Here is a 22,514-nt window from a genome sequence, read left to right on the forward strand (position 1 = left end):
GCAGGCCAGACGGGAGTGGCAAGAAATATTCAAAGTGATGAATAGCAGGAACCTACAACCAAGACTACTCTACCCAGCAAAGTTATCATTCAGAATTGAAGGGCAGATAAAGAGCTTCACAGATAAGAAAAAGCTAAAGGAGTTCATCACCACCAAACCAGCATTATATGAAATGCTGAAAGGTATTCTTTAAAAAGAGGAAAAAGAAGAAGAAAGATAAAAATTATGAACAACAAATACATATCTATCAACAAGTGAATCTAAAAGTCAAGTGAATTAAAAATCTGAGGAACAGAATAAACTGGTGAACTTAATAGAATCAGGCATAGAATGGGAGTGGATTGATAATTCTCAGGGGGAAAGGGGTGTATGTGTGGGGAGTATGGGAAGAGCATGGACAAAAATCATACACCTATGGATAAGGACAGTGGGGGGGGGGGGGAGGTAAGGGAAGAGGGAGGGTAGGAACTGGGTGGTGGGGAGATATGTGGGGAAAAAGGAGAAACAATTGTAATCTGAACAATAAAGATTCATTAAAAATATATATATATATTTTTTTTTTATATTATATTAAAAAAAAAAGAATTCAAAATCCTCGCCAAAACCGGTTTGGCTCAGTGGATAGAGCGTTGGCCTGCGGACCCAAGGGTCCCAGGTTCGATTCCGGTCAAGGGCATGTACCTTAGTTGCGGGCACATCCCCAGTAGGGGGTGTGCAAGAGGCAGCTGATCAATGTTTCTCTCTCATCGATGTTTCTAACTCTCTATTCCTCTCTGTAAAAAATCAATAAAATATATTTTTTTTAAAAAAAAGAATTCAAAATCCTTAAAACCAGTTCTCCCCATATTCCACAAAATCCTGGCATAACCAGGAACTGACCTAAAAACCTATTAGAGGTACATGAAAGAGTTTTCTTTCACTTATGAAAAGCCTCGTTTATAGCTGGCCATGTCATAATTGGCTAATATTTTTGCACAGATTTAACTAGATGGGCCCTTTTCAATCAAAAACCAGAAAAGGACCGACCACTGCCACGCTTAACCACCTGGGATGACAAACTTGTTCTTCTTGAATATCTTATACTTCACACTATGCTTTGGGCCTCCCAAGTCACTGGTTCATGTTCCATCCTCATGCAAAAGCAGCAATATTGTAGTAAAAGCAGCAATATTGTAGTAAAATGGGTCCAAAGGCCAAAGTTCAGCTGGGGGCTAGGTCTTTATGCAAACAACCTCCCCTTCTATGGGGAAGGTTTTTTCACTGCCCAATCAATTCCTATTATTGGAGAGAACTGGAGAGAAAAAGAGTAAGGAACTACGTAATTACTGGTTATAATTAAAGCTAATTCAAAAAAGCGCGAGTAGGAAATAAAAGAAAGCAAATAACTTCTGGTTAATGTTTAGAAATCCCCTAAGATATGGTATCTTTCTCTTGACAGTTCAAAAAGCTTCCGAGAAATAACATTCTTATGAAACAAGGGTAAGATTAGCTTATTACATTTGGAAAAATTAATGCTGGCTTGAGTTTATACAAAGTATTAGGACCCAGAACTTTCTTAAATTACTTAATGGGGAAAACCATGCATGAACCAGCCTAGGGCAAGCTGGAGTTCCTGAATTAGAGTCATGCCCATCGGAGAACAGATAGGAAATGACTACAGAGGAGAAAAATAAACAAACACAAACAAAGAAAGGTCACTTCATATGGTTTCAAGCCAAATAAACCCCCAACCCTAACCAAGGCAAAGGAGAATTAATTGCCTTTCCACTGAATACACCCGAGTGTGGCTTTGATATTTATTTCCCCATGGTTACCCTTGATGCTCATTTTAATCCCAAAATGAAAAGTGATATTTTGTGACACAGCCAGCCTCTAGACTACTCTCAGCACTGTATCATACTGCTTCTACAGAAAATGCTTCCTTTAGGGATGCGGTCATTTCCTGGAATAATTCAATCTAACAGTTAATTTTGGTAAAAGCTGCATCATGAAGGCAGCCTTGATGTCAGAGACTTGGGTCTGATTGCTGCCCCTGCTAATTAGCTGGGTTATCTTATTCAAGTAAGTCATCATTTCTGAGTCTTCGTTTCCTCATCTTCAAAATAGAATAACTACTTTGTAGGTTTCTGGTAAGAGGATGAGATAATTTACATAAAGGTGGGCACACCATAAACACTGGATGGTAGCTCTTTTTTTTTAATATATTTTATTGATTTTTTACAGAGAGGAAGAGAGAGGGATAGAGTTAGAAACATCGATAAGAGAGAAACAGATCAGCTGCCTCCTGCACACCCCCCACTGGGGATGTGCTGCAACCAAGGTACATGGCCTTGACCAGAATCGAACCTGGGACCCTTGAGTCCGCAGGCCGACTCTCTATCCACTGAGCCAAAACGGTTTCAGCTGGATGGTAGCTCTTATTTACACTGAGTTCCTACCAAACAGAGATGCTGTGTTAAGCTTTGTGAAGATACAGGTGAATGCTCTTCTAGCTGCAAATGGTAAGATTCCTAAATGTGCTGAATTTTCAAAATTCTTTTTGTGCATCACTTCTTTTTGGCCCCTGAGGAACACAGGGGCAAGCCATTTAAATAACTAAGATTTTGGAACTACTTGACGGCTTATAAAATGTTTAAGGGCTGCCCTCGTCGGTTTGGCTCCGTGGACAGAGAGTCTGCCTGCGGGCTGGAGGGTCCCAGATTCGATTGTCAAGGGCACTTACCTAGGTTGCGGCTGGATCCCCAGCAGGGGGTGTGCAGGAGGCAGCCAATCAATGATTCTCTCTCAACATTGATGTTTCTCTCTCTCTCTCCCTCTCCCTTCCTCTTTGTAAGACATCAATGAAAAAAAATGAAATAAACAAAACGTTTAAGGGCTCAGAGTTAAGAATACCCAATTCCTAAACAGCCAGCAAATAACTGACATGGATACGAGACCCCAAGCACCTCAGCCAGCACCGCGGTGAGCTTTCCACAGCCTCGGGACCTCATTCCAGTACCTCGGGCGCTGTTTCTGGTCGGGTCTTTTCTGTCCGTTGGACTCCTCGCTCGCCAGCACCCCTTGGCAGAGATGAGTATTAGTTTGGCCCCATCGCCGGCACTACGGGGGCCACCGCGGGCCGTCCTGGCCTTCGAACGCCCAGGGCCCCTGAGCGGCCTCTAGCGCAGGGCTCCCGCTTCTCCGAGTGCAGAGAGGCGCCCCTCTCCTCTTCCTCGGAGCATTCCATCCCCCCGACCCCGCCGCGTCCTCGCGGGGAGCCGAGCTCCCCGGGCGTCGCGACCGCCCGGCCACGCTTTGCCCGGCCACGCTTTGCCCGCCCTCCGCGTCCGCACGCTCCGCCTGCCGACCTCGGCGAGCGGCGGCGGCGCGCTGGGGTCCGCCGGCTTTCGGACGGCCCGCCCCCTGGCACTCATTGGGCAGGCTCCTCTTCTCCCCGCCCCCAAGCTCTCTGCTTCCTCCGTGATTGAACTCGGGCCGTGTCCGTCCCAGCTCTCAGGCCCCGCCCCCTTCTCCCCACGCCCTGAGGCGCCCTCCGCCCGCTTTCTTCCCTCGCCCGGGATCCTCTCACCCATCCCCTGCCCCGTGGGTATTGGGTGCACCTGACAGCGGCCCGAGCCTTATAGGGACAGGCGCCTCCTCCCGTTACAATCCCACCCACCGGGCCCCAACGCTCCGACACCTCCCGGGCGGCACACTCCATCCCAGAGCTCCCCCCACCTCTCCTCGTCCCCGATTCCTCCGCCCCTCCTTCCAACCGCGGTTCCGACGCCCTGGGCGCTCTGCCGGAACGGGCGACGTGCTGGGGGGATGCGCTCCATGAAGGCTCTGCAGAATGCGCTAAGCAGGGCCGGCAGTCACTGCTGGAGGGGAGACTGGGGTCACCTGAGCCGGAGCCCCCTCCTTGGCGGGGGCGTCCGGCACCACCTCAGTGAGGCCGCGGCGCAGGGCAGGGAGACGCCGCACAGCCACCAGCCGCAGCACCAGGATCAGTAAGGCTTGCGCGACGGGTAGGGAACAGGCTCCCACTCACTAGCTCCCAAGCCCCATTCCTCGGGAGCGCATCTCATCTTCCCTCTCCTCTCTTCGCTCACTAGCCTGCGATGCCTTTGCCTTTAGATTTGGGGTTTTGGGTCCGCCGCGCTCGGGCAGCAAAATGCCGTCCGCCCGGGAGAGCGTTTGGTCAGGTCGGTCCTCGGGATGGTGCCTGTCCAAGGTGCGTACCTCACGGGGAACCTAGATGCGCGCAGTGTTTCTCGGGGCACGTGTCTGAGTGCGGGGCTGTGTGCGCACCACCCAGCCTCATCCTCCCGCTCCTGCTCCTGTGTATTTTAGGGGATGTGTGGGTACGCAACAGCCTCCCCGCTCGAGTCCTGCTGTACTGGGGTCTGTCGGTGTGGGGTCTGTCGGTGTGGGGTGTCTGTGTTTCGGCGTATTCTCGGCGTATAATGTGTGATGCGCGTGTATTATTGGTGCGCAAGTGCGTGCGTGTGTCGTTTGCGTAAGTGTTGGGTGTGTGCATGACCGGGGCTCCCTAATCTGTGAATAAGGGTGTTTTTCCAATTGGTTGTTGAATGGGGGAAATCTTTATAATAGTGGCGGGGTGCAGGGTGGGGGGACATAAAACGCAGATTTCTGAAACTAGAGCCCATCAGATCTGTTATTTGTGCTTCTCAGGCTTGCTGGTCTAAAGGGCGCTCTCTCTCTCTCCCTGGGGGCTCTTATTCTTGCCCTAACCCCCAATGCCCAGGAACACTTGGTGGCTGAGCCTCCTTCCTCGGAGACACAGGCAGAGGCAGAACAGGAAATACTGCCCTCCCCAGAAGGGAATATAGACAGTCACTGTCCAAGTAGCCCCTGCTCTGGTATAGCAGGAACAGGAAATGGACCATCTCCCCTGTCACTGACATCTACCGATGACTTTCAGAAAGATGTGCACACGTAATTAAAGTGGCCAGACACACAGCCCGGCCTCACCACCACTGGAATCCCTGTTCTGACCAATGTGGTACTGTTTGTGTATTTATTATTAATAATTAGTATGCTGTACTTTTCCATCAGCCTCTTCTCAAGGAGGCATGGAACACTTCAACTTGAAAGAATAAGCCATCTCTCTCCTGATCCACTCTCCCAGTCAACTTCCCCCAAATAATTGCCATGGGAGAAATGATGGTGGGATAGAGCCAAGGCTTAACCTCCTTCCCCCTCACACTCTCTGTGGGATGGGGAGCAAGAGGTGTCCCTGGTCCCCTGCCCCCTCTCCTTACCCAGCTGAGTCAGGTGGATCAGGGTGTTTTTAGAAAGCTTGGTCCTCCTGCCTGTGGCTGCCTGTGCTCCCGGGGACTTCTCGCTAATGGCCTTGGACGGTGCTCCCTTGGGCAGAAGGAGCTGACAGCACTGCCGGGGGATGGGCTCTGGGAATATGACGCCATGAGGGGGAGGGGTTCTTGTGTTGGGGGGGAAAGGGGAGTAAAGTGAAAATACCATTATTCAGGTTATGGTTTGTTTTTTAATATTTAGCTTTATTGTTTTTATTATAAAAGAAAAACAAGATAAATAGAACATCAAAAATTAAGTTCCCGATTAATTTTGTCGTATATATCCATATATATCCTACATATGTATATATAAATTTTAACAGAAATAGGATCATGGCATTCATATTATTTAGTAACCTATCTTTTCCATTTAAACAGCTTTCAATATCATTGAATGTGGGTATATATTGTTATTTTAATGGCTGCCATTTTGCCATTTTAAGATTCCATTGTATGAAGTATCATAATTTAACCAATTTTCAGTTTAGTTACTACAAATTCTTGTGCACTTGTTCAATTATTTCTTAGAATAAATTGCTAGAAGAGTTTGCTCTCCAGAGATTGATATCTTGTATAATCCAATAGAGATATGTTTTGCATATATCAGCAGATACATGTTAATATTATTTTCCCCTTTTTATGCAAATGATGTCATACTGTATACATTGTTCTGCATTCTGCTTTCCCCCCTCAACATTATGTTGTAGATCAATCCATATCTGGGTCAAAGGGTGTGCAGTTTTGTTTGTTTGTTTTGGTTTGTTTTGTTTTGTTAATCCTTACCTGTGGACATTCTTTCCATGGTTTCTTTCAGAGAGTGGGAGGGAGGGAGAAAGGGAGGGGAGAGAGAGAGAGAGAGAAACATCTATGTGAGAGAGACACATGGACTGCATGAGCCCCAACTGACCAGGGGGCAGGGAGCAAACCCAAACCGAGGTTCGTGCCCTTGATGGGGAATTGAACCCGAAATCCTTCAGTGCACAAGCCAGTGCTTCAACCACCGACCAGGGCAAGCCTTATTTAAGGCTTGAGACACACTCAGTAGGATGGCATTATTTCCTGTCTTCCTTCAGCTTCGGGCAGAAAGACCTGCTCTCAAAGTGTTCCTGTGTATTTCCCTTCTTGAGTTATTCCTAAGATATCTTTTTCCTCCCTTCCTCTGTCACCACATGAATCCTCACTTCCCTATAGGCACTACGCTTAGTGTGACAATTGGATTTCCTCAGAAACAGGAAAACTTCCCCCTCTCTTAGTATTTCTCCTAGAACAAAATGCATATACACACATGCCAGTCTATGCCAAACTTCTTGGTTATTGATATATTGTTTTATTTTTAATGCATTGTTTCAACAGAGAATATATGCATATTCACACATATCCTATTCAATAGATAACATGCATATTCATATAGTTAACAATTCAAAATTTACAAAATGCTATATAGTGGGAAATACCCCTCCCACCCCTTTTGCCAGCACCTGCTTCATCTCCTAGGGAGAGATAAATCAGTCTTCCAGAAATATTTTGCGCAGGGCGGAGGGAAGCTCATTGGTGGGGCTACGCGCTGAGTGCACCTCGTCACTCTACCCACGTCCCCTGGGAAGGTCTGAGACTAGGGCCAAGAGCGGCCCCAACAGGGCCCTCCCTGAGCAGAAATATTTTGCGCCTGAAAAAGCAAATATATATACTTTTCCCTTTTAAACATAAATAGTACCATACTAAAAATAATGTTTTATAGCTTGCTTCCTTTAGTTAATATTAAATCAATATTTATGTATGCCCTCATTAAATTTTTTAATTGATTTTAGAGAGGTCGGAGAGAGAGAAAGACATCAATTTGTTGTTCCACTTATTTATGCATTCACTGATTGATTCTTGTATGTGGCCTGAGCTGGGATCAAACCTGCAACCTTGGTGTATCAGGACGACTGAACTACCTAGCCAGGGCTTTTTTTTTTTAACACTGAACAATAGTCCATGATATACATACACTATAGTTTACCTATCCAGTTCCCTGTTGATACACATGTAGGTTGTTTCAGTATTACCTATCACCAACAATGCAGTGAATATGTTTCTTTGTAGGTATGTGAGTACATCTACAGGATAAATACCTGGAAGTCAAATTGTTGGGTCAGAGGGTTTTTAAGGGTCTTAATCTCAGATAGCTGTCATATTTGGAATGATCTGATAAAATTAATTCCTCTAAATCTGTTAACATATTAATAGGAGAATTCTTGAAGACCAAGAAATCTTCAGTACCTGGAATCTTAAGTGTTATAAGCCAGCTAGAGAGATAATTTGGGGAACAGAGAACTTCCTATAAGTGTAACTAGGTAATTCTTTTTGAAGACCCACTGTGTGCTAGGGACTTTGCTCAGTGCTAGGAAGACAAAAATACATAAAACACAAAGACCTAACAGTGGAACAAGAGAAATTCTTCTGTCAATAAGATGATGTGTTGTGTCATACCAGCTGTATAGCAGCATCTGGAGGTTAGGGAAGCCTTTAAAGAGTTAGTAACATTTGATTTGGACCTTGAAGGATGAGCAGGACTGTGCAACATGAAGGATAAAGAGGTTATTCCATGCAGAAGTTTTAGCATAAGCAAAGGCCAGGAAGCCTGACGATACCGGGCCCATTTGGGAGCCACCTGGCATAACTGGAGTGTTGGGGCACCGTGAAGAATAGGAAAGGAATGTTGGCAGGTTCTAAAGGGCCTTCAATGCCATACCAAGAAATAATAACTTATTTTGTAGGCAATAGGGAGCGATCAGAGGTTTTCAGGAGTGAAATGACATTTGTGTTTTATTTTTTTAAAATATATTTTATTGATTTTTTACAGAGAGGAAGAGAGAGGGATAGAGAGTTAGAAACATCGATGATAGAGAAACATCGATCAGCTGCCTCTTGCACACCCCCTACTGGGGATGTGCCCGCAACCAAGGTATATGCCTTTGACCAGAATCAAACCTGGGACCTTTCAGTCCGAAGGCCGACGCTCTATCCACTGAGCCAAACCGGTTTCGGCTGACATTTGTGTTTTAGAAAGATGACTGAAGCATTGTGGAAGATGGGTTGGAAGTCAAGAAGAGAGTATAGTACTGTTAGGAGTTGGTGATAAGGAAGCATGATGTACCGAGCATCTGCTTCGTGAAAGACAGTTTTTGGAGTGTATGGAATGTTATTTTGATGAAGCCTCACATCACCCATGTAAAGCGACATTACTACCCTTATTTTATAGATGAGGAAGCCGGTTGGGCAGTATTAAATAACCTTACTCTCTATATTAAGATCATACAACTATTAAGGTACAAACACTGGTTCTTTCTACAATATCATGCTGGCACAAGGGAAGAAAAGATAAGAGGGTCGATTTGAGACATTATGGAGGTAAATTCAACATTGTTTACCAACTGAACATGGATGCAAGGTGTGGGAATTATCCAAATGGCTCCATGTTCCCAGCTTGGCAACTGGAGGAGTGGTAACACTATGAAGAGGAGCAGAGGGAAGGAGGTGAGATTACCTCAGGTTTGGACATGTTAAGTTTGTGGTACCTGTGGAAATGGAAATGTCTACAAGGCCGCTAGAAATAAAAGTCTAAAGGCCAGGAACCACAACAACAAAAAGCTTGTGAATAAAATTTAAGACTTCTCAGGACAGATGTGAAAGTTGACATTATGGGGATAGATCAGATAGCTCTGGGAGGAGGCCTAGAATGAAGATGCCTACTACTTATAAGCCCACGTTCCAGGAGGAGCAAGGATCAGTTCTCAGGTTCCTGCCCTCCTCCCCTATCTCTGCCCCCAAACAGTGATTCATCAGAGAGTGGCATGCTGTCCCGCTTGGGCGATCTGCTCTTCTACACCATTGCTGAGGGACAGGAACGAATCCCTATCCACAAGTTCACTACTGTAAGTTTCTCGGAACCCTAATCCCTTGGGATCTCTTATTTATTTTAGAGAAAGGAAGGGAAAGAGAGAAACATTGACTTGGTTGTTCCACTAATTTAAGCATTCATTGGTTGATTCTTGTATGTGCCCTGACCGGGAATCCAACCCACAACCTTGGCGTATCGGGACCACGCTCTAACCAACCGAGTTATCTGGCCAGGGCCCTTGGGATCTCTTGAAAGTGGGGAAAATGGTAGGACAAGTACAAGGCAGCTAATAATAGATTGCTTCATGAGGATGAAGAATAGTAGATGCCTAGACTGATGAGACAATCCCATACCTGCCCCAGGATGGGAAGATTAAGTCCTCTGACTCAGCCCATCTTCTTGGTTTGGGACTTTGACCCAAGGGGTTCAGAAACCAGCTGCCTTGATGAAAAAGGGTAGGAAAGCCCCATTAGCCTTCAAAGCTGTTCTATTTCTTCTTCTTAGTTTGCAAACCCATTTGTTACACCAAATGTAGTAGTTGGGGTGAAGCTAATTGTTGTCCATTGGGAAAGAGTATTAGGATTGTATTACTGTCCTTGTGGCTGATCTTTTTAGCTTCTTCTTTACCCTAAAGGCACTGAAGGCTACTGGACTGCAGACTTCAGATCCCCGGCTCCGGGACTGCATGAGCCAGATGCGCCGCATGGTTCGAGAGTCCAGCAGTGGTGGCCTCTTGGACCGAGATCTCTTCCAAAAGTGAGGGCCCCAGAAACAAGAGCACCGCTCTCAGTTGTTCTTGGACATAGATTATAACAGCAGGGAGGGATCTTCGGGATTGGAAAGTTCAGCCCCTCACTTTATTTTATTACTTATTACACAAGTTACACATGAGTAGCACATACTCAGTATAAGAGTTCAAACAATATAGAAATACATTTTCTCCTTTCCCTGTCTCCCCAATCTCAGTTCCATTTCCCAGAAGTAAACATTATGAACAGATTAGTATCTTTTAGATAATGCCCTATGCATTTACATACATATAAGAATATATGTAAATATGCTTATTTAGGATTTTTAAAATATAAAGATGACCTACTATGCATTTTATTTGGGTATTTATTTTTCTTGGGCTATCTTTCCACATTATTCCAACCCCTCATTTTAGAGGCAAAGAAACTCAAGACCCAGAAAGACAATGTGACATGCCAAAGGTCACACAGTATGGGTCCCAAACCTGATGACCACTCACACCTTTATTCCAAATTTCCATGGCTCCAGAGTGAGTCACAGCTGCATCTCTCCAGCTCCCTAACCCACTCACGTCTGGAATCCAGGTGTGTGAGCAGCAACATTGTGCTCCTGACCCAGGCATTCCGAAAGAAGTTTGTCATTCCTGATTTTGAGGAGTTCACGGGCCATGTGGATCGCATCTTTGAGGATGCCGGAGAGTTCACTGGAGGCAAAGTGAGGGCCAGGGGACTAAGGGAGGGGCAAGGGCTCTGGGCCAGATATACCTTGCTTCTCAGAGATTTCCTGGGGCTGGGAATCCAATGGATGAGGGGTGAGAAGCAGAACCTCTAAAAATGGAGACAAGAGCTTTATGTATTCCTATACGTGTAATTTCTAAAGCAAGTGAGGGGATTTTAAGTTTTTGTGGGGACATTTGGCATAAGGACTCAATAGAACTTTGAAAGAGACTTATAGGATAATTGAGCCTAAGAACCAAAAAGGGAAGCTGATCCCAAAATACTCTTCCTTTTACCTTCCATGGACTTTACTGCCTTCTCTATAGGAGTGGAGCTACAGAAAGATAAGGTCTTCTAGGACTTAAGTCTTGGGTGTCTCCGAAAACCACCGGCAGGAGAGAACTCTGTTGCCCTAGAGAAAACAGAATTTTAGCCTTTATCGAAAAGGTTCTCCTGACCCTGAACCTCAGCAGCTCTGTTCCCCTTCTTCACATCCATATCTCCATTCTGTCCATTTTCTCTCCCTACTCATGACCAGGTGGCAGCCTACATCCCTCAGCTGGCCAAGTCAAATCCCGACCTGTGGGGCGTCTCCCTGTGTACTGTGGATGGTCAGCGGTGAGATGCTGGGTGAGAGAAAGGGGAAGCAGGGCCCGGGTGCAGCACACGGGCCGACCTCTCATGGCAGCTGTCTACCTCCAGGCACTCCGTGGGCCACACGAAGATCCCCTTCTGCCTGCAGTCCTGCGTCAAGCCCCTCACCTACGCCGTCTCCGTAAGCACCCTGGGCACTGACTACGTGCACAAGTTTGTGGGCAAGGAGCCCAGTGGCCTGCGCTACAACAAGCTCTCCCTCAATGAGGAAGGTGAGCACTGCCAGGCTCAGACCAGACTCATAAATGCTCCCCTCTTATCCCCCACCTCACCCTTTTTTGTTTATTTCTCTGCCCTTCCTGATTAGCTCTGTCATTCCATCCTCCGCAGCAGAGAAATCTTTCTAGTCTAGCCTGCAGAGTGGGCAGGCTGGAAATGAGGTTTTTTTCTCAGTGGCTGATAAAGACACTGGGTGGTTTGTATTTCCTCAGGAATCCCCCATAATCCCATGGTCAATGCTGGCGCCATTGTTGTGAGCTCCCTGATCAAGGTCAGTGCCACCCTAGCCTTCTCTAAACCCCCTGTTCCTATATCCCTCATATCTGTCCAGCTCTCCAGGGAGACTGGTGGGGCTTTGATTCCTTTGAGGATCCCAGGAGGCAGTGAGGGCACATATGAGGATGTTAATAAAAGGAACTTTACCCCTGCCCCCACCCACGAGTCAGGAACCCAGAGCTTCCTGGCCCTTAGAGAAGTGAGCAGGTCCTGACCCCTGCCTAGGACCAAGGGCCAAATGCCAGACACAGGGGGAGGACAACACTATCAGGTGCTGATTGGCCACTTCTGGGTGAGGGACACACAGAAGGAAGGGTGAATGGCCAGGCCAGGGTAGCTATTCACGTCACCTGGAACTATGAGTTGGCCTTGAGCAAAGGTGTCAGGCTGGCTTGTCAGCTGTAGGTCTCCCAGGGCTTGAGTAACAGCCTGAGAGTAATGTGGGCAGCAATGCTCTGGAGCCAATCACAGCCCCTCCTGGGGAAGGTGGTGTTAGGAGCCCTTCCTCCAGGGACTTAGGTGTCAGAGTTCCTGTGATGTTGACACTGTAGTTGACATGTGCAGGAAGTAATGCGGGTGGGAGGAGACCAGGCTCCCTGGAGAGCTGGGCCGATGCTCTGGGACAGCTCTATCTATAGCTCTGTATCTGGGGCCTGCCTCATTCCATTCCCATCTCAGCAGACACTATTGAACTTCATTTTCAGCTAAAATCTTCAGCTTTATTTCAATTACCAACATAATTGATAAACTTGAATATTATAATATATGCAACACACACCCTCATCCCATTCCTGTCACTCCAGTCTTGGAGATGGCTATGGGAGTCCGGGAATGGATAGAGTAAGGATCCCGCATGGGGTGTAAGTAATGGGGATGGGATCAGGAATAGGGGTGGGGTTTGGGGACAGGATTGGAACCAGGAAAATGAAAGTGGGAGTCTGTGATGAGGGTTAGAATTGAGAATGGAAGTGGGAGTGAGACTCCGGGATGAGTGAGGCTCATAGACGGGGTGAGGTTTTTTTGTATTCATTACTTGATAATAAAATCTAAATGATTTTGTTTTTACGGTCACTAAATATACATGGATACAAAAAAGTCTTAGTTGTTTATTGGTGTGGGGTTTTTCTTAATAAAAAGATTAATATAAAATAAAGAAAAAGAAAAAAAAGGTGATTGTAAAATGTAACACATTCCCAGTAGCAAACCAGTCTAACACTTTAACTGGGTCCTTCTGATCCTCCTGTCAGCTTCCTAGGCTTGGAATACTGATCTCTCTCTCTCTCTCTCTGCAGATGGACTGTAACAAAGCAGAGAAGTTCGATTTTGTAAGTTTCCCCCGCTGCTTTTCTCCATGGCATGTTGTCCTCTCAGCTGCCCCAGTGCCTGGCTCTAACCCTTTGATAGTGCACCAGCCCATACTAGAAGCCTTATTTCCAGAGCTGTGGGGATCTGGCCTCAGAGAAGAAAGGCACCTGAAGTTCTTGCTGGGAAAAGGACTGAAGGGTTCAGAGAGTTAGTAGGGGTCCTCACTCATGTGGTGCCTCCCATGCCTCTTTTTCTCTTCTAGGTGTTGCAATATCTGAACAAAATGGCTGGGAATGAATTCGTGGGTTTCAGCAATGCCACGTAAGCCCTTGTTCACAGGATTGGCTGAATACATTGCGTGTGTGCGTGTGTGCGTGTGTGTGTGTGTGTGTGTGTGTGTGTGTGTGTGTGAGTGAGAGAGAGAGAGAGAGAGAGAGAGAGAGAGAGAGAGAGAGGATAGAATCATAGGAGGAAGAAATCCCAAGGGAACTTTGGGCCCCCAGCTCCCTCTGAGCCCCTTCATTGGCGTTTGTTTACTTTATAAAAGAATTTGCTCTATTTCTATTTAGTACTTAATGAGTGAGGTGATGTGAGGATTTCTTGCCAAGCCTCTCAAAGCCAAAAACCTCATCAGTTTTTCTAGACTAAATGGCTAAACAATTTGGGGTGTTTTGTCTTTTACACTTTATAATAAAGCTCTGCCCGTATTTGCTGGGGCCCAGGAGTTTCCCAGTATTACTGAGAATTTATAAAGGGGTTGACTTAATTTAACACGTGCAATGTAGTTCTGTCTCTCTCAGGGAAGTATTTTTTTCCCCTTCTCCTCACACCCACCCCTCAAACATCAAGTACTAAATTGGGTATTTGCTTCAGATTCCAGTCAGAGAAGGAAACGGGGGATCGGAATTATGCCATCGGCTATTATCTAAAGGAAAAGAAGGTAATTGGGAGAGGCTGGTAGAGCATGTCCCTGGGAATTCTGTGGCTGGGGGAAGGGCAGTTCAGGCGGGGGACTTGGGCTGAGATCCTGGCCGTGTGAAAAAAGACTACTGATGGCCTGAAGAGAAATGCTCTCCCCTCTTCTTCCTTGCAGTGCTTTCCTAAGGGGGTGGACATGATGGCTGCCCTCGATCTCTACTTCCAGGTAAACAAACACTGCCGCTCAACTCAGGTCAAGGGAGCAGGACAGGCTGTACTTCTTGCTCTGACCCAAAGGGATGCTCCTCCAGAAACACCAGGGGGACGTGTAGAAAGATCAGGGTGCCAAGAACGTTGCTCTACAACCAAGAGTGTTCAGGTCCACACCGCACCCTCACCTCTGCCTTGTCTCCATAGCTGTGCTCCGTGGAGGTAACCTGTGAATCAGGCAGTGTCATGGCAGCCACCCTGGCCAATGGTGGGATCTGCCCCATCACAGGAGAGAGCGTGCTGAGCGCTGAAGCAGTGCGCAACACCCTCAGCCTCATGCACTCCTGCGGCATGTATGACTTCTCAGGCCAGTTTGCCTTCCACGTGAGTGCTTCTCGCCCTCCCATCCATTTGCCACAAGCCCATAGCCAAGAAGAGAGGACACTGAGTCTCTGAAGGTGGAGAGGTGGAAGCTTGTACCTGCCTCCCATTCACTAACTTCCAGCCAGGCGATTAGGCTGAGAATCCTTAGGGGGTTGCCAAACACATAAAGTCCCTCAAACACATAAACACGTGATGCTGTGACCAATCTTCTGTGGCCCTTCACATGGCTGGTGCTTCTCTAGATTTCAGGTTAGATGTCCCCTCCAGAGAGAGGCTTTTCTGACCACTTTTATCCTCAGGTGGTGCCCCTCCCACTTCCTTCTCTATCACATGACCCTACTTCGTTTCTTCTGTGTTACCATAAGCTGTGATTATTTTTGTCTATTTGTCTACCTATTTACTGTCTATCTCCTATCATCAGAATGAGAGGCTTTGTCCTAGTTCTAGCATCAGTCACGGAGTAGATACCCAATAAATATTTCCTTACTGAAGCCATGAATTTAAAGCGGGGTAGGGGAGGACAGGAGTAGGAAAAGCTAATTAATAAGCCAAAAAGGTTGAGATGGGTGTGGCCTTGCCCACATAGTCATTTGGGATAAACAATTAACCCAGACTTGGGACACCTCTAGCTCATCCTCAGTTCCAACTTTGTCCCCAAGGTGGGCCTGCCAGCCAAGTCAGCTGTGTCAGGAGCCATCCTCCTGGTGGTACCCAATGTCATGGGAATGATGTGTCTCTCACCTCCACTGGACAAGCTGGGGAACAGCCATAGGGGCATCAGTTTCTGCCAGGTGAGTTACTTTGCACATAATACCAAATATTCTTGAATGAGCAACTAAAGAGCAAGGAGTAAATAAATAATAAGGAGTAAGTAAATAAATAATAATGAGTAACTAAATAATCTCTCTGGCTTACAATTTTAGAAGTTGGTGTCTCTCTTCAATTTCCACAACTACGACAACCTGAGACACTGTGCTCGAAAATTAGACCCACGGCGTGAAGGGGGAGAAGTTAGGGTAAGGAAAACCCCAGGTGGTGTCTAAGAATATTTCAGAATACCCTTGGCTAAGCATCCAGGGAGGTGGGTCATGGGGCAGAGCTGGGCATGGGTGGTCTCAAAGTCACAGTTAAACTCAAGAGGGTATGATCTGTTTTCCAGAACAAGACTGTGGTAAACCTGTTATTTGCTGCCTATAGTGGAGATGTCTCAGCTCTTCGAAGGTACTTCTGTGACCAAATAAACACAATAAAATACTCCTGGTCAGAGATCTCATGAGGAGTTATCATAGCAAAATAGTTCAGTGCTTCAGCTTTAGTCAGATTCAGTGGACACACAGTGCACTTAAATGAACATTTTTTCAAAGTACAGTGCCTACTATGTGATAAGACCTTAGTTAATGGTAGCCACTGTTAGGATTAACCTGGGTGTTAAGAGCAGATGTGGTAGGTAAGAACCCTGCCTTAAATGGATTACAACATCGGCAAATATGTACTGGGTGGCTAACACAGATAAGCAATGATGTTTCTGGAACCATCATACTCCCATTTCTCTGATATGGGAGTAACAGTCTCATCTGGGTAGAGAACACACTGTGCGAGGCCTACAATTTTGGCATAAGCTCTGGAACCTAGCCAGACTGACCCCACTTCAGAAAGGGCATGAGTGATTCTAAGTTGATATGGGTTACTCCAGCTGCTTTCCACTACCCTCAGGTTTGCCTTGTCAGCCATGGACATGGAACAGAAAGACTATGACTCCCGCACAGCCCTGCATGTTGCTGCAGCTGAAGGTATCTGAAGGTTAAATAAAAGGGGAGGTAGATCGGAAGACCCTTCCTTTTCTACCAAGAGTACCTTCCCCCCGATTGGGTATGCCCTCAAGGTTACAGGAGCAGTCAGTTGTTTTGTCCAGACACCCTTCAGTTTGCAGGCTGACTGTTATTGGGTACTGCAGGGAACAAAATGGGAAGAGGCCTTTTCCCCTCCCTTATTGGTTCAGAACTCCAGCTGCCAAGGGTCTGCACCATTGTTGTCACCAAAAGGTTCAGGATCTGTACCCTCTCATTTTCCTTCTGCCCATATTCCTAGGACACATTGAAGTTGTTAAATTTCTGATTGAGGCTTGCAAAGTGAATCCTTTTGTCAAGGACAGGTGAGTAGGATTAAGCTAAAAGGGGTTGCGGGTAGCCACCGTTGTTATGTATAGAACCAGGGCACTTTCTCTGTCTTCTTTGTTCCTCTCAGGTGGGGCAACATTCCCCTGGACGATGCTGTGCAGTTCAATCACCTGGAGGTAGTGAAACTGCTTCAAGATTACCAGGACTCCTACACACCATATGAGAACCAGGCTGAAGTAGCAGCTGAGGCTCTGTCTAAAGAGAACTTAGAGAGCATGGTGTGAGCATGGAGCGCCCATGGCCCCTGCTCAAGAAAAAGCACGAACTGGCCACACATTTAACCCATAACCACCAAACATGCTAGAGAGAGCTGCACTCCTTCAGTGCAGACCAAGACAGGCCAGTGCTTTCTGTGAGAGTCAAAATACCCCATTTCCCTTGGCAGCGTATAGAGAAGTGCCTAGGTGGATACCTGCAGAAGAGCTATCCACGGAGACTGTGGGCTTCTTCAAGGTACAGCCTAATTGCCTCGCCCACTCAGAATCTTCCAGGTCTTCACCCAGGTCCCCTCTTCCTCTCCCTGAAGAAACCATCATGAGAGAGAAAGAGAGAGACACTTGGGTGAAGGGGCTCTAGCCGCCATGCACATGTATATATCCACAGAGCTATGCACCTGGTTTCAGTTGTCTGGAGAGATCTGTCCCCTTGGCAAGGAAACAGACATTTTATAGACAGAGAAAGTATTTTGTGCTTAAATAAACTTTAATTACACAAATGATTATTTTTGCTAAACCCAGTCCTCTTTCTCCCCAGGAGGTATTCAGTTGCATCACCATCAAAAAGACAGAATAAGATGGAGCCACAGGGTCAAACAGAGGAATATATATTTCACATACATGCTCATCCCACCAGGTTTTCCTCAACCCCTAATACTGCTTTAGGTTAAGTGTATTCTGTTGCCAAGGTTGCGGTGGGAAGGCGAGGGTTTGGATCTGAGCAGGCCCAAAAAATGTCTTGTTCAAGATCTCAGGTCTCTCTCCTCCCTCTGGAAGTTCCAACTGTAGCAGAAATGAAGATTGAACTTCTCAAGAATAAAGTTTCCAGCACGAATGCCCTTGATATCCCCCGAGAGTCTCTTTCCCTTTGGTAGTGGTTGTAACTGGCCCATGATTACAAGGGATTGTCCAGGTGTCAGAGGTATGCAGGTTAAGGCAGATGGACTTATGGTGAGGATAGCTGCAGTTGTGTGGGGCTGAGAGTCCAGCTTTGAGGTACTGAGGAAGGGGGGCTCTCTTCTCACTCTGACAGACAGTAAAGCATTTCCCGATGGATCCAGAGCCCAGACTCTGTATGAGCTTTAGAGAAAGGGCCAAGTCACCGAACCACTCCTCCAGCCAGAGGTAGAAAGGATTTACTGTGGAGAGACTCAGTAGAACACCAAGAACAAACACAAGTTACACATGGGTAGAGGGAGAGAAAGGTATCATAGTAATGAATAAATCCAAACAAAGCTGAAAGATAAGACCCCAGGACAGAATACAGTCTGAGAAAGGCCTGGGCACAGGAAGACGGAGGGACCCAAGGAAGCAAGTCAAGGAAAATACATTCACGGTAGCCTAGGAAAACTGGCAGCAGCCTAGCTTTCACAGGTAGGGGAGAGGGAAATGACTAAGATACTGCACAGAGGACCTGAACTGTGGGAGCCAGAGGTTGCTTGAGGCAATGTTAAAAGGTTCCAGACACTCTAGAAGGACACTGGCCAAGAGTGTGATTAGGAACTCCAGTGATGGACACACTAGAGGCCCTTAGGCACCTCAAGCCCTGAATGGGTCAGCAATTCTCCATCCCAAAGGGCAAAGGCAGGTACCACTGGACCCTGGAAATCTGTCCGTAGCGTGTGGACCACAGCAACCCGGCTCACATCCACCAAGCTCAGCTTCTGGGCCTCATACTCCAGCAGCAGCCCCACCTTCTCTGGATGCCCGATGCCCTCGATAGGGGCTTTCTCGTTGGCCAACATGGTGTGCCACTTGCGCTGGGCATAGGTGAACACCCAAGAACGGGCATCGACACCGATGCAGCTATCCCGAGAAATGTCCACATCTGCCACTCCTACCCGGAACTGCTGCGAGCGCTTCACTGTCACCTCCCAGTAGTGCCTGCCGCTGGTGACCGCCGTGTCGGCCAGCACCACGGCCCACTCCCGGAAACGCTCCACGTTCAGGGCCAGTTGGGTGGGCTCCAATCCCACCATGCCATATTTGACACCTGTGTCATCTTTGAAGAGTGCCAGGCTGCTGTGGGCGGTTTTCTCTTCCAGTTTGAAACTGACGCCTGCGGGCAGAGCAAAGAGACTGGGTGATGACAGGGGCTACACCCCTGGAACTAGAGACAGAGGCACAGAGACCATCTGAAGCAGGCCGCCATGAGATCGCGAAGAAGCAGGGAAGAGTCAGCATGCCGAGCGGGCACGGAAGCGGGGTGCTTTACACAGGCAGCCCAAGGAGCCCAAAAGCCCGGGCTGGCAAAGCCCTAGGATTTTAGAGAGCCCAGATAGTGTCCTAGGTTTGGAATCTCAACACCAACGCCGGTGGGGGATGGGAAAGCTATGGGAAACCGTTTTTGAGGTAAAAGGGAGTAAAAGGAGATGGCGCTAACCTCTGCGGGCTTCTGCGGCAGCAGCCCCCAGTCGTTTGGCTCCCCAGCGGCAGAGGCAAGGCGAACGCGCAAAGGGCAGCGCCATCTTGCGCCCCGGAAGAACTAGGTACAACTCCCCACCTGAGACCCCGCCCCCGACCCGCCGGCTACGTTCGCTCGCACTCGGTGCGCGAGAAGCTGTCGCGCAGCGTGATGACGTAAGAGAGCCAGCGCCCATGAGGGAGCCGCCATTTTAGTGAGCCTGCGGCGGTGCATACAGTTTATTGTTTTTTTTTTCTGTGGGACGGAATGTTGCTCACGTTTTAACTGACTAGGACCTTTAGAGAGATGATGTAGCAAGATGGCTACAAGTGGTTTTAGAATTAAACAGTAATTGGATTCGAACCCGGCTCCGCTGTGTGGCTTTAAACAAATCACCTCTCCGAGCTCTCGTGTTCTCAGTAAAACAAAAATCTCTAGCCGACAGAGCCAGCGCCCACGGCCCGGGCGCCATGAGCGGCCTCTTAGGGCGCGCCGCGCTGAGGGGGCTGTTGTGCGGCCCGCGGGCCGGGGTCCCCAGCCTGCTCGTGCGCCCCAGCTCCGGGGAGCCCCCCTGGGCCCGGGAGCGGACCCTGGTGACCGTGAAGCCCGACGGGGTGCGGCGCCGGCTCGTAGGCGAGGTGATTCGGCGTTTTGAGAGGAGGGGCTTCAAGCTGGTGGGGCTGAAGATGCTGCAGGCGTCAGAGAGCGTCCTGGCCGAGCACTACCAGCACCATCGGGAGGAGCCCTTCTACCCGGCCCTCCTCAGCCACATGCGCTCGGGCCCCGTGGTGGCCATGGTCTGGGAGGGCCCCAACGTGGTCGGCACCTCCAGGGCCATGATCGGACTCACCGACTCGGCTGAGGCCGCCCCCGGCACCATCCGAGGAGACTTCAGCCTCCACATCAGAAGGAACGTCATCCACGCCAGCGACTCCGTGGAGGGGGCCCAGCGGGAGATCCGGCTGTGGTTCCAGAGCAGTGAGCTGGTGGACTGGGCAGACGAAGGCCACCGCAGCAGCCTCTACCCGGCCTGAGCCCCGGGCTGCCCAGCGTCCCCCAGGACCACTGCCTCCGTCCGCCCACCCCTGCGCTCTGCCCCACACCACCTCCCCGGTCCCCTGCTGCCTCAGCCCAGAGCAGTTGAGCCAACTTTATGTGCCTTTTGGTATCTGACCTAAACCATCGAGAGATTGGACCAAATCCTTTCCGTACCAAATGCCAGACCAATTTTGGAGTATTTCCAAAAGTGGGTAGTTATACCTCCCCTCCCCAAAAGGGGAGACATTAAAACTCATTGTGCTGTGCAACAACAACAACAAAGTATCTGGCTAACAGACCTTAGGAAAAATTAAATGAGAGAATAGCTTAGAATACAACTTGACAAGTAGCAGCCAGTGGGTAAGCGGCAGTTGTTTTAAGATTAAATACATAAATACTGTAAATGTTGGTTTTGTGTTTTCAGAGCTGGGAATGGAGGGTTTAACTCAATATTTTTTTATCCCAAGTTAACCAAAAACATCACTATTTTGTTTGTTTTTGTTAATCCTCACCCGAGGATATGTTTTCCATTGATTTTTTTTTTTTTAGAGTGGAAGGGAAGGAGATGGGGAGTGAGAGAAACACATGGATTGGTTGCCTCCACAGGCCTCTGGGCCTGCAATCCAGCACGTGCCCTTGATGGGGAATTGCTGGAGGCCCACTGAGTCACACCAGCCAGTGTGAGTCACACTAGCCAGTGTGGGGGCTTTCCGTCTTCTTTAATTTAGTGTCCACACTGCAGTCAGCATGATATTTTTTAAATATGTTTTGTTGATTTCAGAGAGAGGAAGGGAGAAGAGAGAGAGAGAAACATCAATGATGAGAGAATCATTGATCGGCTGCCTCCTGCACACCCCCTAGTGGGGATTGAGCCCTCAACCCAGGCTTGTGCCCCTGACCAAAATCGAACCTGGGACCCTTCAGTCCGAAGGCCGATGTTCTATCCACTGAGCCAAACCAGCCAGGGCCAGAGTGATATTTCTAAATCACAAATTTGATCGTACCACTCCCCTACTTAAATCTTTTAATGTGCCTGCATCAAATTCCCTTGCAAATTCCATGGTCATAAGGCCTTACATGATATTACTGCTGCCTGCGTTCATTTTTTTTCTCACAAAACACAATCCCTCTTTCAAAGGTCTACAGCAAGCATGTCAAACTCGTGGCCAGCGGGCTGCATGCCTAGTTTATTTGGCCGGTGTTAGCCTTCGAGTTTGACATGCTTGGCCTACAGTCTAGTGAATAGATGAGAATGTTGGCAGGGGCAGTAGGATGCACTAAGTGCCATGATTGAAGTGATTATAGGATGCTCAGTAAGCAAAGAAGAAGCATCTGGTTTCTTGTATATGAGGGAGTGTTGGGGAGAGACTTCCCAGAAGTCATAGCTATAGCTTAAAAGCAAAAGTGGTTAAGCAAGTGAAGGAACTCCAGCCTGCTGAAGATCTCAGCTCAAGTCTTCCCCAATATGCATACTCTTGTGTATCTCATCTATTCTGGTGGAGTCCCCTATCAACTATTGGAGGGCTCTCAAAAACTCTACCCTATACTTCTCTCCTGAGTCCAGATCTATATACCCAACAACCTATTGGACATTTCTACCTGGATGTCCCCCAGTCACCTCAATCTTTTTTCCCCCCAATCTTACTGATTTTATCATTATGGGTATTGATTTTAGAAAGCGAGGAAGGGAGAGAGAGAGGAAAACATTGATGCGAGAGAGAACAATTGACTCCCTTTCCACACCTGCCCAGACCGGGGATCAAACCCACAACCTACGTATGTGTCCTGACCCAGAATCAAACCTGTATCCTTCTGGTATACAGGACAATGCTCCAACCAGCTGAGCCACACCAGCCAGGGCATCACCTCGATTTTAACATGTCTAAAGCTAATTTTGTCTTCCTACATAAACTTCCTAGATTCCCTGACTCCGGAAACTACCACCCATAACCCGCCCATTTCCCAGGTCAGAAACCTGGAAGTCCGAGACCTTTGTCCCCCTCTCACATAACTGATTGTCATTGAATCCCTAACACATTGAATTCCTGGA

The 22,514-nt window shown here is 47.8% G+C and overlaps 3 protein-coding genes across 3 annotated transcripts; 2 read left to right on the top strand and 1 right to left on the bottom strand.

Annotated features, from left to right (window-relative positions):
- The first annotated feature begins 3,807 nt into the window (after positions 1 to 3,807).
- Positions 3,808 to 17,519, top strand: GLS2 (glutaminase 2). Its single transcript, XM_008148651.3, has 18 exons — positions 3,808 to 3,989; positions 9,133 to 9,232; positions 9,833 to 9,954; positions 10,533 to 10,662; positions 11,203 to 11,282; positions 11,367 to 11,530; positions 11,750 to 11,808; positions 13,106 to 13,138; positions 13,381 to 13,439; positions 13,992 to 14,058; positions 14,212 to 14,262; positions 14,454 to 14,630; positions 15,290 to 15,421; positions 15,554 to 15,646; positions 15,790 to 15,851; positions 16,344 to 16,420; positions 16,719 to 16,782; positions 16,875 to 17,519. Exons 1-18 carry the CDS (start codon positions 3,808 to 3,810, stop codon positions 17,029 to 17,031), a joined length of 1,809 nt encoding a protein of 602 aa, XP_008146873.1. The 3' UTR covers positions 17,032 to 17,519.
- On the bottom strand, positions 17,501 to 19,500 carry SPRYD4 (SPRY domain containing 4). The gene is made up of 2 exons (XM_008148650.3): positions 19,406 to 19,500; positions 17,501 to 19,081 (listed from the first exon to the last, which is right to left on the bottom strand). The coding sequence occupies exons 1-2, from the start codon at positions 19,488 to 19,490 to the stop codon at positions 18,543 to 18,545; spliced, it is 624 nt and encodes a 207-aa protein (XP_008146872.3). The 5' UTR covers positions 19,491 to 19,500; the 3' UTR covers positions 17,501 to 18,542.
- A 128-nt stretch (positions 19,501 to 19,628) lies between these two features.
- Positions 19,629 to 20,854, top strand: LOC103292433 (nucleoside diphosphate kinase, mitochondrial-like). The gene has a single exon (XM_054718414.1). It carries the CDS (start codon positions 19,897 to 19,899, stop codon positions 20,458 to 20,460), a length of 564 nt encoding a protein of 187 aa, XP_054574389.1. The 5' UTR covers positions 19,629 to 19,896; the 3' UTR covers positions 20,461 to 20,854.
- The last annotated feature ends 1,660 nt before the right edge of the window (positions 20,855 to 22,514 follow it).

The sequence above is a fragment of the Eptesicus fuscus genome, chromosome 7 (genome assembly GCF_027574615.1).
Source record: "Eptesicus fuscus isolate TK198812 chromosome 7, DD_ASM_mEF_20220401, whole genome shotgun sequence".
NCBI lineage: Eukaryota > Metazoa > Chordata > Mammalia > Chiroptera > Vespertilionidae > Eptesicus > Eptesicus fuscus.

What these genes read in the sequence shown, in the direction of transcription:
- LOC103292433 (XM_054718414.1), top strand. Translation starts at nt 19,897, where the DNA reads ATGAGCGGCCTCTTAGGGCGCGCCGCGCTGAGGGGGCTGTTGTGCGGC.
- SPRYD4 (XM_008148650.3), bottom strand. Translation starts at nt 19,490, where the DNA reads ATGGCGCTGCCCTTTGCGCGTTCGCCTTGCCTCTGCCGCTGGGGAGCC. An exon ending in TGCCGCAGAAGCCCGCAGAG is followed by an intron (nt 19,082 to 19,405) that starts GTTAGCGCCATC and finishes CTCTGCCCGCAG; the next exon opens with GCGTCAGTTTCAAACTGGAA.
- GLS2 (XM_008148651.3), top strand. Translation starts at nt 3,808, where the DNA reads ATGCGCTCCATGAAGGCTCTGCAGAATGCGCTAAGCAGGGCCGGCAGT. An exon ending in GACCGAGATCTCTTCCAAAA is followed by an intron (nt 9,955 to 10,532) that starts GTGAGGGCCCCA and finishes TCTGGAATCCAG; the next exon opens with GTGTGTGAGCAGCAACATTG. An exon ending in GCATGTTGCTGCAGCTGAAG is followed by an intron (nt 16,421 to 16,718) that starts GTATCTGAAGGT and finishes CCATATTCCTAG; the next exon opens with GACACATTGAAGTTGTTAAA.